This window comes from Cajanus cajan, chromosome 5 (genome assembly GCF_000230855.2).
Source record: "Cajanus cajan strain Asha chromosome 5, NIPB_CcT2T_4, whole genome shotgun sequence".
Classification (NCBI taxonomy): domain Eukaryota; kingdom Viridiplantae; phylum Streptophyta; class Magnoliopsida; order Fabales; family Fabaceae; genus Cajanus; species Cajanus cajan.
In genome coordinates, this window is record NC_138521.1 from 56,037,282 (window position 1) to 56,051,363 (window position 14,082).

At 29.8% G+C, this 14,082-nt stretch overlaps 1 protein-coding gene across 1 annotated transcript; it reads left to right on the plus strand.

The window, feature by feature from the left end:
• The first annotated feature begins 2,298 nt into the window (after positions 1 to 2,298).
• On the plus strand, positions 2,299 to 4,437 carry LOC109809459 (protein DETOXIFICATION 49). Its single transcript, XM_020372785.3, has one exon. The coding sequence runs from the start codon at positions 2,598 to 2,600 to the stop codon at positions 4,197 to 4,199; it is 1,602 nt and encodes a 533-aa protein (XP_020228374.1). The 5' UTR covers positions 2,299 to 2,597; the 3' UTR covers positions 4,200 to 4,437.
• Positions 4,438 to 14,082: the final 9,645 nt, after the last annotated feature.

The following is a 14,082-nucleotide window of genomic DNA, read 5'->3' on the forward strand; positions in this document are numbered from 1 at the left end:
CCACACAACTAAACATCATACACAACTTAGGAAATTAAACAACATTCAATTCACAAACTTTCCTTACCTTGATTGCTCTAAAAACAAGGAAGAAGGGAAAAAAATTCAGGAACCTCAAACTCTTGTACAAGGACTTCTCTCTGAGATTCTCAGTTCCTCAACTTGAATCTCATCTGCTTCTACCACACCAACTAATGATTAGGGGAAAGAATGGATCTTCCAATAGAATCAAATTGAAAATCGGACTCTGTTGGCCCTAAAGCACATTTATTTAACTATTCTATAAAATTCTAGAGTTATGAACTTATGAATTTCATTAATCAAAATTCACCTTATATACCTCATCCCTCCGTGGGCCAAATCTCACACATTTAAGTTATATCCTCTATAACTTAAGTTTAGAATTATCAATTTTAACTTTCACCACACATAAGTTACAAATAATAAAACAACACAAAATATATATATTACCTAATTACATTTATTACAATAAACATAATTAAGAAAGCATGGTGTTTCTCAATTTGGACAAAGTAGTATTTGTGCCAAATTTCTTAGATAATGTTAAAACGTGGAGAACAAGTGAAAACCAAATGGGCCCCACTTTGCATAATTTGACCCGTTTTGAAATTTTTTTTTGAATCAATCCACCTTGCATAATCAATTTAGTTATTCAGTCTATTTTTACAAAGTGGATGGCCTTGATTTGGTTCGATTTTCTTAATTAAAAATCAATCCATATATAAATATAAAATGAATAACTATACCGTACAGAATCGATCGCCAATTTCAAAAAAATTAACCTATATTTTAAAAGAATTAAACTAATTTATTTTATAAAAAATTAACCTTTATAAAATAGATGGATTCAACTAAATTTAGATTTTTTTTAAAAGTCTAATCCATGAAGACCCTTAAATAGACACTACAACAAAATTTGTTATTAACGACAATTATTTAATGGCAATAATTTAATTGCCACCATATATAAAAATATTAATGGCTAATATATAATAGCCACTAAAAATATATTTATATTACACTAAAGTTTACTATTAGCGACAATTATTTATTAGAAAAAACTTAAGTCTCGCATCGATTAGAGATAAGATAATTAAATAGTATATAAGTGAGTAATAACTATCACCTTACAGGTTCATTTTATAGGGTTGACTCCTAATTTACTATTCTAAATTGGTATCAAATCACCAATTATTACCAAATTCAATAGTGTTATAAAACAATTAGAGAGCAACTTTTACCTTATAAATCTCACATTTCTTAAGAGACAAGACAATTAAAAAAATATAAATAAAAGACAACTCTCATCTTACAAATCCCACATCGAGTAGAGATAAAAAAAAAGTATATAAGTTATGAATTTAGAAAAGGAAATTATAGAAATAAATTATTTAAAGTAAAGGAGACTTTTAAAAAAAATAACTTTTAATAACCTTTAAAATGCCTACTAGAATTGTCACTAAAAAAAATAAGTTTTTTCGATAATTTAGTAGATTTTTACCAGCATTTTATATAAATGTCGGTAATAGTATTAGTGACACTGGATACACCAGCTTTTATTTAAATACTAGTAAAAAAAATTAATGATTATTTATATGGCCATTAAATAATAAATTAATTGCCACAAAAAATTAATTTTTGTGTAGTGAGATATAGACATTCAAATGCCATATGTCACATTTCCATAAACGGAATAAAGCCTAAGTATCAGATTCTAAAATCTTCATAATTACAATATGCCTTTTTCGGCTTAAATTTAAAGGGATGCAACGTTTGGGCGAAATGGCAACTGTTTTTGAATTCCAATTTATGCGGCTGGATTTTGCACAGCTGGGTTTAATTCCTATTGATAAATGCCGACTTGGCATTTCACATGAATATTCCCCAAAACTTCAATTAAAAATCAAGTGTAGCTACTGCCATTTATTGAGAATGGGGCCTCTCCCAAAATTATTCCAAACTTAAATATTTTTTTGTTTCTGCTAGCCCTATCTGAAAACACTCCTCCTGATATAGCCCCTTCAGATAATTAATATAGGGAGGAATTTTGTTCATCTTAATATTAAGGGAAAAAAAAATCTCATTCACCTTTTAAATCACTTTTCTCATGTGTACCCATCTGACGCAATATTTGATCCATTCAGTGTTTTATTTTTGGTGCCAGCTCAGTGCGCTTGGGCCTCCGCCACCACCTTGCACCCCAATTCTGTGTTGCAGTCCCAATAGTGATTTATCATATATATGGTATTGGTCATAAAAAGAGGGTTGAAAAGGAAGGGGAAAAAATCGTAGCGTTTGATCCGGTAAATGGAGGCTGTAGCATTAGTTAGTGGTGTGTCGACCCGAAGTGTTTGTAGCCGTGTGCAATACTCCAAAGGAAAAATATTTTGGGAACCTCCAAATTCATTCCTTATAAATGGAACATTCCAAGTTTACTAGCCCAAGTGCCAAAACCCTCCCCCCTTTATATAAACCCCACTTGCAAAGTGCAACAATTCGCCACGAGCATGCACGCACTCTAATACTTGTAAACTGCAATTCCTTCTCTCTCCCTCTCTCTTGTCTATAGTGAAACGATGCTCAAGATATCCCCAACCTCTAGTTTCTGTGAAAGGAATGAGGGTGACCAAAATAGGCAAGTACAAGTAGAAGAGGAGCCCAACATGTTCACCACTTTGATCCCCGAATCCCCAACATGTGAATCCCATAATAACACCACCCATTTGTCCCTAGCTGTCAACGAAGCCAAATGCATATTCAACATATCCTTCTCCATGGTCCTAACAGGCCTCTTACTCTATTCCCGCTCCATGATCTCCATGCTCTTCCTCGGCCACCTCGGAGACCTCGCTCTCGCAGGTGGCTCCTTAGCCATCGGTTTCGCCAACATCACCGGCTATTCCATTCTCTCTGGCCTCGCCATGGGCATGGAACCCATCTGCGCTCAAGCCTTCGGAGCTAAACGCTTCAAACTCCTCGGTCTCACCATGCAGAGAGCCGTGCTCCTCCTCCTCCTAACTTCACTCCTCATCTCATTCTTCTGGCTCAACATGAACAAAATATTGCTCCTTTGTGGCCAACAACAAGACATAGCCAATGAAGCACAAAGTTACATAATTTACTCTCTCCCTGATCTTATATTACAATCGCTGCTTCACCCTCTTCGAATCTACCTCCGAAGCCAATCCATAACACTCCCTCTCACGTGCTGCGCCGCCTTATCTATCCTCCTCCACGTGCCCATCAATTACCTCCTCGTATCCGTGCTCAACCTCGGAATCAAAGGCATCGCGTTAAGCGCGGTCCTCACAAATTTCAACCTCGTGGCGTCCTTGGTTGTTTATATAATCCTCTCGGGCACGCACAAGAAAACGTGGCCGGGTTTTTCCTCGGGGTGCTTCAAGGGGTGGAGAACGCTCGTGAATCTCGCGGTTCCGAGTTGCGTTTCGGTGTGTCTGGAATGGTGGTGGTACGAGATTATGATATTGCTATGCGGGGTGTTGGTGAATCCCCATGCAAGTGTTGCGTCTATGGGGGTTTTGATTCAAACCACCGCTTTGATATACATTTTCCCGAGTTCGCTGAGTTTTGGAGTGTCAACGCGGGTTGGAAACGAGTTGGGCGCGGGGAATCCACGCGGAGCGAAACTCGCGGCGGTTGTGGGCCTCTGTTTTAGTTTCGTATTGGGGGTCTCTGCTTTGGCGTTCGCGGTTTCCGTGAGGAAGGTTTGGGCCTCCATGTTCACACGGGACGCGGAGATCATTGGTTTGACGTGTGCCGTGTTGCCCATCATTGGGCTTTGCGAGCTCGGGAACTGTCCCCAGACGACGGTTTGCGGCGTCTTGAGGGGAACCGCGAGGCCCAAATTGGGAGCCCACATAAATTTAGGTTGTTTCTATCTGGTGGGTATGCCCGTCGCGGTGTGGTTGGGGTTCTTTGCGGGGTTTGACTTCAAAGGGTTGTGGCTTGGGATGTTGGCGGCGCAAGGGTCTTGTATGATCACAATGATGTTCGTGTTGGCACGTACCAATTGGGATGCTCAAGCACTAAGGGCTAAGGAGCTCACGTTTTCTGAACCTAATGAGGCGAAATTTTGCAACCTCGTGGAAGAGGAAGAGGTTGAGAAATGCTTTTTCGGATCATGTGCCACCCAACAAGCCTCTCATTTCGTTGTTTGATTTTTGTCCCTCCACGCACAAAAAATTTCCCCAAGGATTTTTAGTTTTATTTTTATAGTCAAGATTCAGAAGATTAATTATTCATTCTATACACTTGATTATTTCTTTGTTGAAAAAACTAAATTAAGGAAAGGACAGAACAATGTTCGTTAGAGCTCACAAAGTGAAAACAGTTCTGCTCTGATCAACTGTAAACGCGTATATTCATTCAATGCAGTGGATTCTTTTTTGTCGCCTATGATTAAGCTGATTTTGCATGCATGTACAAGCTACTTTCTGTTCTAATCAGCTCCACATCACGATCTTTGCACGTTTTGTATTCAGGGGACAATAGATATTTTAATATTTTTTATCCAAATACTCGAATAAGACTTTGTTTATAGAGATTTGTCCATTTTTATTCGAAAAAACAACCTATCAGTGTTTATTTAGGTATTTAAAACATTAATATTACTTAAATATTCACATATTTATCATACATTGAAGAGAAACAATAGCAGAAATCATGTTTAACAGTTCAAAATAATTATAATGTAAACAAATATATTAACTACATTATGTTCCATCTTACTAAACAACCATATAAAATGAAACAAAAAATAGTGAATTTTTAACAATTTGATCAGTTTGGCTTCCACATTTGTATGCCTTTGTTATATTTTCTAAGTTAGACTTGCATATCACGTAAGAGGATGACTTAATAAACCAATGACAAGTTAAATTGGGTCATGCTTCTTTTCTTGAAGTATCGAACTTTATAAAAAAAAGAATTACGATCTAGATGTAGTTGATTTACCAAGTTATAAAATTGTCTAATTTGGACAAAATTGTTTATAAAAAAAAATACTCACGGCCTATAATAAAGTATATATATGCGTTCAAGAAAGAAGTTAATGGTGACTACATAAATATAATAAATAATTAAAAATATAGATTTTGAATTGGTCTGAGAACTTCACTGCCTTCTCCTTTTTTAGATGTATCTAGTGGCTGATGGGGGATATATAAAGACAATCCGATATTCTAGTCACAATCACAATAATTGACATTGCTGAAATGTGTGTGTACTTCATATGATAACATTCTCAAGTGGGCGCCTTAAAAGGAATATGTAGGCCCAAAGCGTTTTCTGAAAATATTCTCGTTTCGAGATCATTCTATTGTGTGGTTTCTCCTAATTGAGGTGTGATCACCCACTTCAGGTGTAGCCAATTCACCTTGCAATCAGTTCCTTTATTGTGAATTTTGGCTCGTTTACTCCACTTAAGCCTTCGGACATGAATCATATTCATGGTTGAAATGGTCTCAACAATTTTCTAGATCGGGGATATTTAACGCACTCTAGAACATATTTAGCTAAAATAATCTTAACTAAAATGATTTCATCCCATTCTCTTTTGTATTTAAGTGTGTACGTGTTTATAAAAATATTTAATAAATAAAAAAAATATTTATTGAAAATAAGATTTATTAAGTTTAACTTATTGAACTTTAGTAGTTTATGAATTAAAATTAAGTAGATTTTTTGTTTCTTGTCAAACACATCTAAACTTATTTTTGCCCCCAGCCATTTATGTTTAGCATGAATTAATGATTCTAATGTTACTAAAAATAGTTATTCTTGATAATAAGATAGAAACTAGCAAGTGTCATATGCATCGCATGGGTACTTTTTAATTTAAGTAAATTTAAAAAATAAAAATGAAATTATAAATAAAGATACACACATATCTATAGTCTAATAATTGAATCTTTAATCACATACCTATAATTACGCCATGCATATTGGTAGAGTAAATCGTATAGGAACTCAATAAGCATTATTTTTTACATATTTTTCAAAATTATAGAAAGTATTTTTATATTTTTTGAAAACTATGTGAATCTTTTTGCAATTTTTTAAACTATAAAGCTCCTCCTTTTATTTCTCTTAAAAAATTATATGAGTAAGCTGACCTACTTTAGAAAATTCATACATGCAATTTTTTGTGCAATAACCAAATGATTTTAATTTTGCTTCATTGTGCTATATTCTAGCATGCATGTCAATTCTTAATAGAATATGATTTTTCAAATAATCATTCTAAGTCAAAAGTTTTATTAAAAAATCCACATCATTTAATAATAAAAAAATATTCTTTAGTAATAGTAAGTCATATATATACAACCCAATAAAAGCAAAGCGAGAATAAAATAACCATTTACACTCTCTAAACGGGTTGAGGTCAAGTGTCGGGTTATTGGCAACAATACTTGACCAGCCACACTTTGATCAGTATTCTTATGTCGATTGTTTTCTTTGTTTTATGTTAAATAAAATCTCGTATTAAAAAGTCTCAAGTTTTACTTTGAAGAAAAGAAAATTACGTGCTTAGAATATTTGGTGTATTAATCAGCTAAACTATCGTAGTCTAACGCGTATTAATTGCATGTGAATTATCTGCAAGTAGGTTTCACATCGAGAGAAAGCATAAACTCAACATGCATGCATGGAATATTAGATATATATAATCTCTTAATTAGAATCTTGACCCATAGTTAAATCCAATTTCCCGTCTCTCTTGATTTTACACTTCAACTTAAATTTGTATTCTTAAGACAAACGAATTGTAATTACTACTTAGCATCTGGTCGATGAGAAAACACGTTGCACATATCCATATAGTGCATGTACAACTCTAACACTAGCTAGGATTTTAATTGATATGCATAAGACCATACGTTGACCGTGCAGGTTAGGATTGAAGCTTGTCATAAAATACACGTGCAATATAACATTGCAAGAAAATAATCAAATAGGCTAGAACATTGAGAAAATTATTCAAAGAAAGTGACAAGCAGAGGCACACACCAAACTGATAGGGATTTTGGATATTGGAGGTGATGAAAGGCTGTGGAAATTTGAAAACGCAAAACATGTATCTGTGGTATATCCGTGTGTGTATATGTATATATTATAATATTCCTATTATGAATAACTAACGTATGGGAGTCCCGTGAAAGTGTGACGTACATGATAGTTCATCACCAAACTATCATACGTACCTCAACTACTAACTTCAATTTTTCGCCACTCTTCCCCCATAACCTTTTCTATTTCTATACGCTACCATACTTGATGCTTTTACGTTTTCCATTGCGCAAGTCCCTCCTGAAAATTGTTTCAAAATCAAATATTTTATGAGCTATACGTACTCTTATAGTAAGTCAGATTCGTCCAAATTCGATGAATGGAGTGAGTAGGGATGATAATTGAATGAGAATAATATGAAGTTCACTATCTTTGTTTCCGTATTTATTTTTGTACTCTATAATCATCTTCATTCTTATATTTGATGAGTATGAAATTTGTGTTCTCATCCTTATATATTCTTATCAGGTATTATGTATAGTAGTACACATTTCGTACTAGTCCAAAAATTAATTAATATTTTAAAAAAATAAAAAAAAAACAAGAATTTTAACAGAATTATAATTACAAAATTACATTAATTAAGTATTATTCGACATACATTTTTTTTGTAGTAATAGGAAAGATTACAAAAGATGATCGCAATCAGGATTAAATCAACATACATTTAAAATAGAGTAAGAATTTTATCAAGTAATTTTTTAAAAAAATAAATTAAGTTTCTAAAAATTTAAAGCAAGTATAAGTAAGTGACGAATTTGTATACATATCCCTGTCCCCGTACCTAATTTAATAAATTGGACATTACCCGTAACGACCCATATCTAATCAAATCGGATATTTCTCATCAAAGTTGAAGTGGGTTTAAATATTACCCACAGCTACAAGTTTACTTATCATCCCTAAAAATAAGGCTTCATGTAGCATAGGGAGCCATGCACGTCCGTACCTAAGGGACCTAGATAAATGCATGAATTTAAAACATGAAAAAAAAACATATTATTATATATGCAATATTAATTTTATGGTTGTTTTTCATTAAAAAAACTAATTTTTAAATTTTTTTAGGTATTTTGACCCATAAAACAAAAAATAAACTAATTAATGATTTAGACTAGGGATCATTTTTAAGATCGGGCACACCCCCAGATTTTGATTAACTCAAAATTGGATTGGGGGTTTCATAAAGGATTTTGATATAACCCAAGACTAAATTCTTGACTAAAGGGAAGGAATTGGGTATGGCCTTGGACCTTGGCTTACCAATCAAAGAGTGACCAAACCTACAATCTCGAATAATCGAGAATGAGGTGAGGGAATGAAGAATGAGGACCAAAATTTCCAACCTTAGAAGGAAAGGAATTGGCAAAAATAGTTAACTTTAGTCTTTAACTCACATTAGTAGGTAAGTTACTAGCTTTTTGTTGTTATTTTATAATGGAAAATAAGGTTGGGAATCATTAAGAAAAACAAGTGACAAGTGGTTAAGATTCAAGATAGAAGAAATTTTGGCTAAGTTTCCACGTTTAGTTTTAACTTGACAAAGAGATATTTGAGCAAATTCAAGTTTCATATTGAGCATGAAAACTGACACTTAATGTGGGAGCTCACACTTAACATCATATGTGTTGACATATCATTATTGAGATGAGACAAAAGGTTTTATGACCTAAGTGTCGGATATTCAAGGATAATCATTAGAGAACCTTTCTTGGAGAGTGTGTGATAGTTGGAGAGTTCTTTAACCTTCAAGATCAAGCTTCCTCTTTTCTTCATCATTTGTAGTATTCTACATGTCTATGTATAGGTAAACTCTCTCCTATTGGGGTTCACTATAACTTAACACATTCTCATGTATACTTTTTAAGTTATTAATCTCAGTTGTTATTCAGTTTTATTGCTCTATCTTCTTTACTTAATGCTCGTTAGGGTTTGATCTTTCTTAACTTGAACCTTGGGTTTTAAAGTAATTGGAAAATACTTGTGAACCTTTAAACTGAAGTAGAGCAACTGATAGTGCTTTCGCTAGGAATATTAGAGTAAATGTCATTAGTCTTTCTTAAACTCTTGTTCTTAAAGTTAGTTTTTCAGTTAAGTTATTCAAGGAATTGAACAATTTATCAAGAAGCTTAAATTCCAACTTTTAAGGAATTTAGAGTTGGTTATACTTGTGAGTGATTGATAAATTTTGAATTATAACTAGTTTAAGCTTGTTTGTAAACATAAGAGAAAGGTTCGAAGAAGTTAAACTCCAACCTCTTGTATTATTGTGTTAAAATTAGTTTTTGCATTCTAAGTGTTTGTAAAAATTCTAAAAAGATTTCTCATTACATCTATCTTATTCGAGTACTTTATTTCTTGCAACCAATCTATATTTTCATTCCCAATAGTTCAATTTAGTATAATTAGTAATTTTTTCAAGTATTGTGTAAGTTCTTTGAGAGACAATACTCATCTTTATCATTGAATTACTTATACAATTTGATACATTTGTCAAGAAGAAAACAATATGTAACTACCATTACTGTGTATATATATACGAGCACGCATAAATGGTAGGATTGAAACAAGGCCTTACAACAATTGTTGAGTCTTAGCTAGGTTATCTTCAGATGGGGTATTCTAGAAATTCAAGAAATTTGAAATTATTAGAATTTGAACTATTTTGATTTTAATATCCATCATTCATTAAATATTTTGTTTGAATAAATCAATTCAAAATTCTTAAATTTTAAATTCTTAATTTGAATAAAATAATTTAATTTATACGATAAGAAGAATTTGATTTTAAATAAATAAATATTCAAATTTTAAAATTAATCTTTATAAAATAAATAGTATTCAATTTTAAAAGATATTATTTAATAATTTTAAAAAAATGAATATTCTATAATTACAAAAAACTATTGACATTTTTTATTAATAAAAAGATATATATATATATATATATATATATATATATGTGTGTGTGTGTGTGTGTGTGAGAGAGAGAGAGAGAGAGAGATAAAAAAGAAAAAATATATGAAAATTTTCAAATTCTTACATTTTTGAAAATTTTATTATTTAAAATTTTTATAAATACTTAAATTTCAATTTTTTTAAAAAAATTTCTTCATCCATACAAAATGTGAATCATTTAAAAAGATATCATGAGAGGTGAATTCAATTTTTCTAATATTTTATATATCTTAGTAATTGCGGAGAAATCGAAGTACATGAAACATACTGTAGCTTAATCAGTGTCAATTTATGATCACAAGCTTCTTTCATCTATTTAATTCTATATCTTTTTTTGTTTTTTGTTTTGGTACAGTGAAGAAGAAAGAAGAAGACAGGGAGACTAACTCCCTGTTTGATTAAGTGGTGGCTAAATTTCAAAAAAAAAATTGTTTTTTTCATGGTGAAAGAGAAACTACCAAATTTTGCTTCGATGTTTTCATGTAAATATCGCATCAGGTGTGTGTATATATATAAATTTAAATTGACGAATAATCATAAAGTTATTTTATACATTGATTTGAACTAATGAAATGAAATATTAAATAATTTTTAAATTTTTTAAAAATTTGCAGATTTATGTATTAAGAACTTTAACGGTTAGATTATTAAAATTTGATGTAAAATATGAATTATTGAACTAATAAAACGAAATATTAAATAATTTTTAAATTTTTTAAAAATTTACAGATATAATTTATGTATTAAGAATTTTAAATTTAACGATTGGATTGTTGAAATTTGATGTAAAATATGAATTACTGAATTAGAGTAAATGAATCCCTCCTATATATATATCATATATGTGTGTGTATATGTATGTGTGTATGTATGTATTTATAGATTTTCTGTTAAAAGAGTTGTCACCTTGCTAAATGGAGGTGAAAAATCTAAAATTTATTTTAAATGTATGCATGAGTTTACAAACTTCTAAAAAAAAATTAAAAATATGTCACTCTATTATATACATTTAAGTTCATATTATATGTCAATTTAAATTAATGAAATAAAATATCAAATAATTTTTATTTTTTTAAATTTGTAAATTTAATCTATATATTAAAAACTTTTAATTTAATGATTTAATAGTTAAAATATAATATAGAATATGAATTATTAAATAAAGTAAGTAGATTTTATTCCCTTTGTGTGGGAGATCCACTTATTCTAAGAGTAAGTTTACATAAATTGACTCTTAATGTATAGATTATGTCTATAAATTTTTTAAAGAATTAATATTTATCTGATATTTCGTTATATAAATTAAAATCCACATGTAAAATATTTTTATGATTATCTATAAATTTGAATTTATCAAATAGAATATTAAATAAATTTCAATTTTTTAAAAGATCTGCAGACTTTATCTATGTATTAAGAACTTTTAATTTAACGATTAGATAATTAAACTTTGATGTAAAACATGGATTATTATTTGAATAAATCAAAGTAAATTTACTTATAGAGTTAGTAGATCCATCCTATATACTATATATACAGAGAGATAGCAAAAGAGAGAATAAGGATCAAATTACTCTGAGAGTACTTCTTGATAAAATTATCTTACTCAATAACTATATTGAATTTCAACGATTTAATCATTAAATTAAAAAAAATTTAATGCATAGATCAAGTCTATAAATTATAAAAAAAATTAAAAATTATTTAATATTTTGTTTCATTAATTTAAATTGATAAGTAGTTATAAAAATATTTTATATATTAATTTGAATATATATAAAGAAGTAATATATAATTTATTAAAAATTTGTAAACTTAATTTATATATTAAAAAATTGTAATTTAATAATTAAATCATTAATTATCTATCAATTTGAAGTTTTATAATTATCTTCATTTTAAATTAATGAAATAAATTATCATATAATTTTTAAATTTTTAAAAAATTTACAAAAAATTAATTAATATATTTCATTGTCCGTTATGGAAGTCAATATCCATGCAGGTCTGTTGCTGCTAGTGTACTGTACACAATAAATTAACTAACTAAATGGATAGCGACAATTTTGGATAAGTTTGACTATTCGTTATTAATGTGGATCAATAACATTTGCACGACACCAATATGAATTATGAATGTATTCGCCATCACCCTTTTCTAGGAATGCAACCATACTTCTAGTTAGCTATTACTACTCCAGATTTTTTTAATTAAAAATAATTTATAATATATTTTATATTTAAATATATTTTTAACCTCTTAAATTTAGTATAAATTTATTTATGATCCTTTAAATTTAAAAATTATTATTTTTTATTCTTATAATATTTAAAAAATTTATTTTAATCTTTTAAATTATCAATAACATATTTGAAAGTAATAAATTAAAATAGTTTTTTAATATTAATTAAATTTAATGTAATATTTTTACTAATAAAGACATTAATAAATAAATTTTAAGTAATAATATTTGTCAAATTTTCTAACAAAATTTAAGTATAAAAATTAAAACAAATTTTTTGAAATTATAGAAATTAAAAAAATTAAATATAAATTTAAGAACTAAAAATAAATTTACTTTAAATTTAAGGGTCTAAAATCAAATTTTAAAAGATTAAAAATATATTTAAATATGTATTTTATTCTGCTACTTATTTTTATTAAAATAATCGAAAGTAATATAATTTAACGTTGGAATTTAATTTCAAAATGAGTCATACCTTGCGATCATTCTTTATATTAAACACATAATAACACACATATTTTGAAAATTACTGGTAAGAAGAGTCTACGATTTTTCAAATAAACATTTATCACCCGTGAGAGAGTTTTACAAGGAAAGAAATCGTGAAAAATTCAAAAATCCTATTATTTTATCTGTGTGAACATATCAATCTTCTATGAATTTGAAGAATTTAGAAACATTCCAACAAAAGAAAATTAATTAAGAAAACTCAACATGGTTGAACGTGTTATCTTCCTTAAGTTGTCTTGATTTTTTCTTTGATTTTGTTGCTTCACATCACAACTGTCCAAGGGTCTAAACACATCTTCGCTGCTTAGCATTTGTTTGTTTCTCATTCGATCAATTTGAAGAATTTTAAACATAAACACTAATTAATGGGTCGATCTTTTAGTTTTTTCTTGCTCTTCCATTTTGTTTCTTGACTTACTTACCGTACAATAACACACAATACCATTGTTTCTTTCTAGTTTGTTCGTTCCAACCAAAATAATGCTTTTAAATATAACAATGTTTTATAAAATGTAAAATCAATGTTTTTATCTGCCGCTACTTTGAGAAAAGAAATTTATATATCATAATATGACAAGAAAATTTATATCCATTAGGACCATTACCGACTAAAATTGCTTATTTACGTTTTAATTTTGTCTATTATTGTCCAAGAAAAATTATATATTTTGGAATATGAATAGATTACAGCTCAGGGATTAAAATTTTCAATGAAGATTAATTATCTATATCAATCTGCAATGCCGGCAACTTTGACACTAATGAATCTGAGTGGAATAGCTCAAGCCAATAAGAAAAGGTTTAATTCTAACAGAAGAAATTTTAATCCACCGAATTAGGGTTGTCGTCATTCTCATTCTAGAAGTGGCGGAGGGACAGAAATTCAATTTTCACTTTTTCAAAGGAAACGGATAGAAGAATACAGTAGTCTGTTACTACTAGAATTTGTATAAACGACTTATTTGATATCTTCTCCACAAATGTTATAATTAGTTAGGTGCAATTAATAAAAGTGTTATCATTGCTGATTTGAAGGTAATAGTAGACGAGGACGAAGTATGAAACTGGTCCTGGAGGCGAAACTTGTTTCAATGGGATGGTGAATTATTATAACAATTAGAAGCTGACATTGATTTCTTGCACCTGCAACTGGGAGTCAATGATCATTGGGTCTGGTCAACTTCGAAAGATGGTGAATATTCTGTGAGGTCAGTTTATAATGTCATTGTGAATAATGATATATTCGGTGAATTTCCTC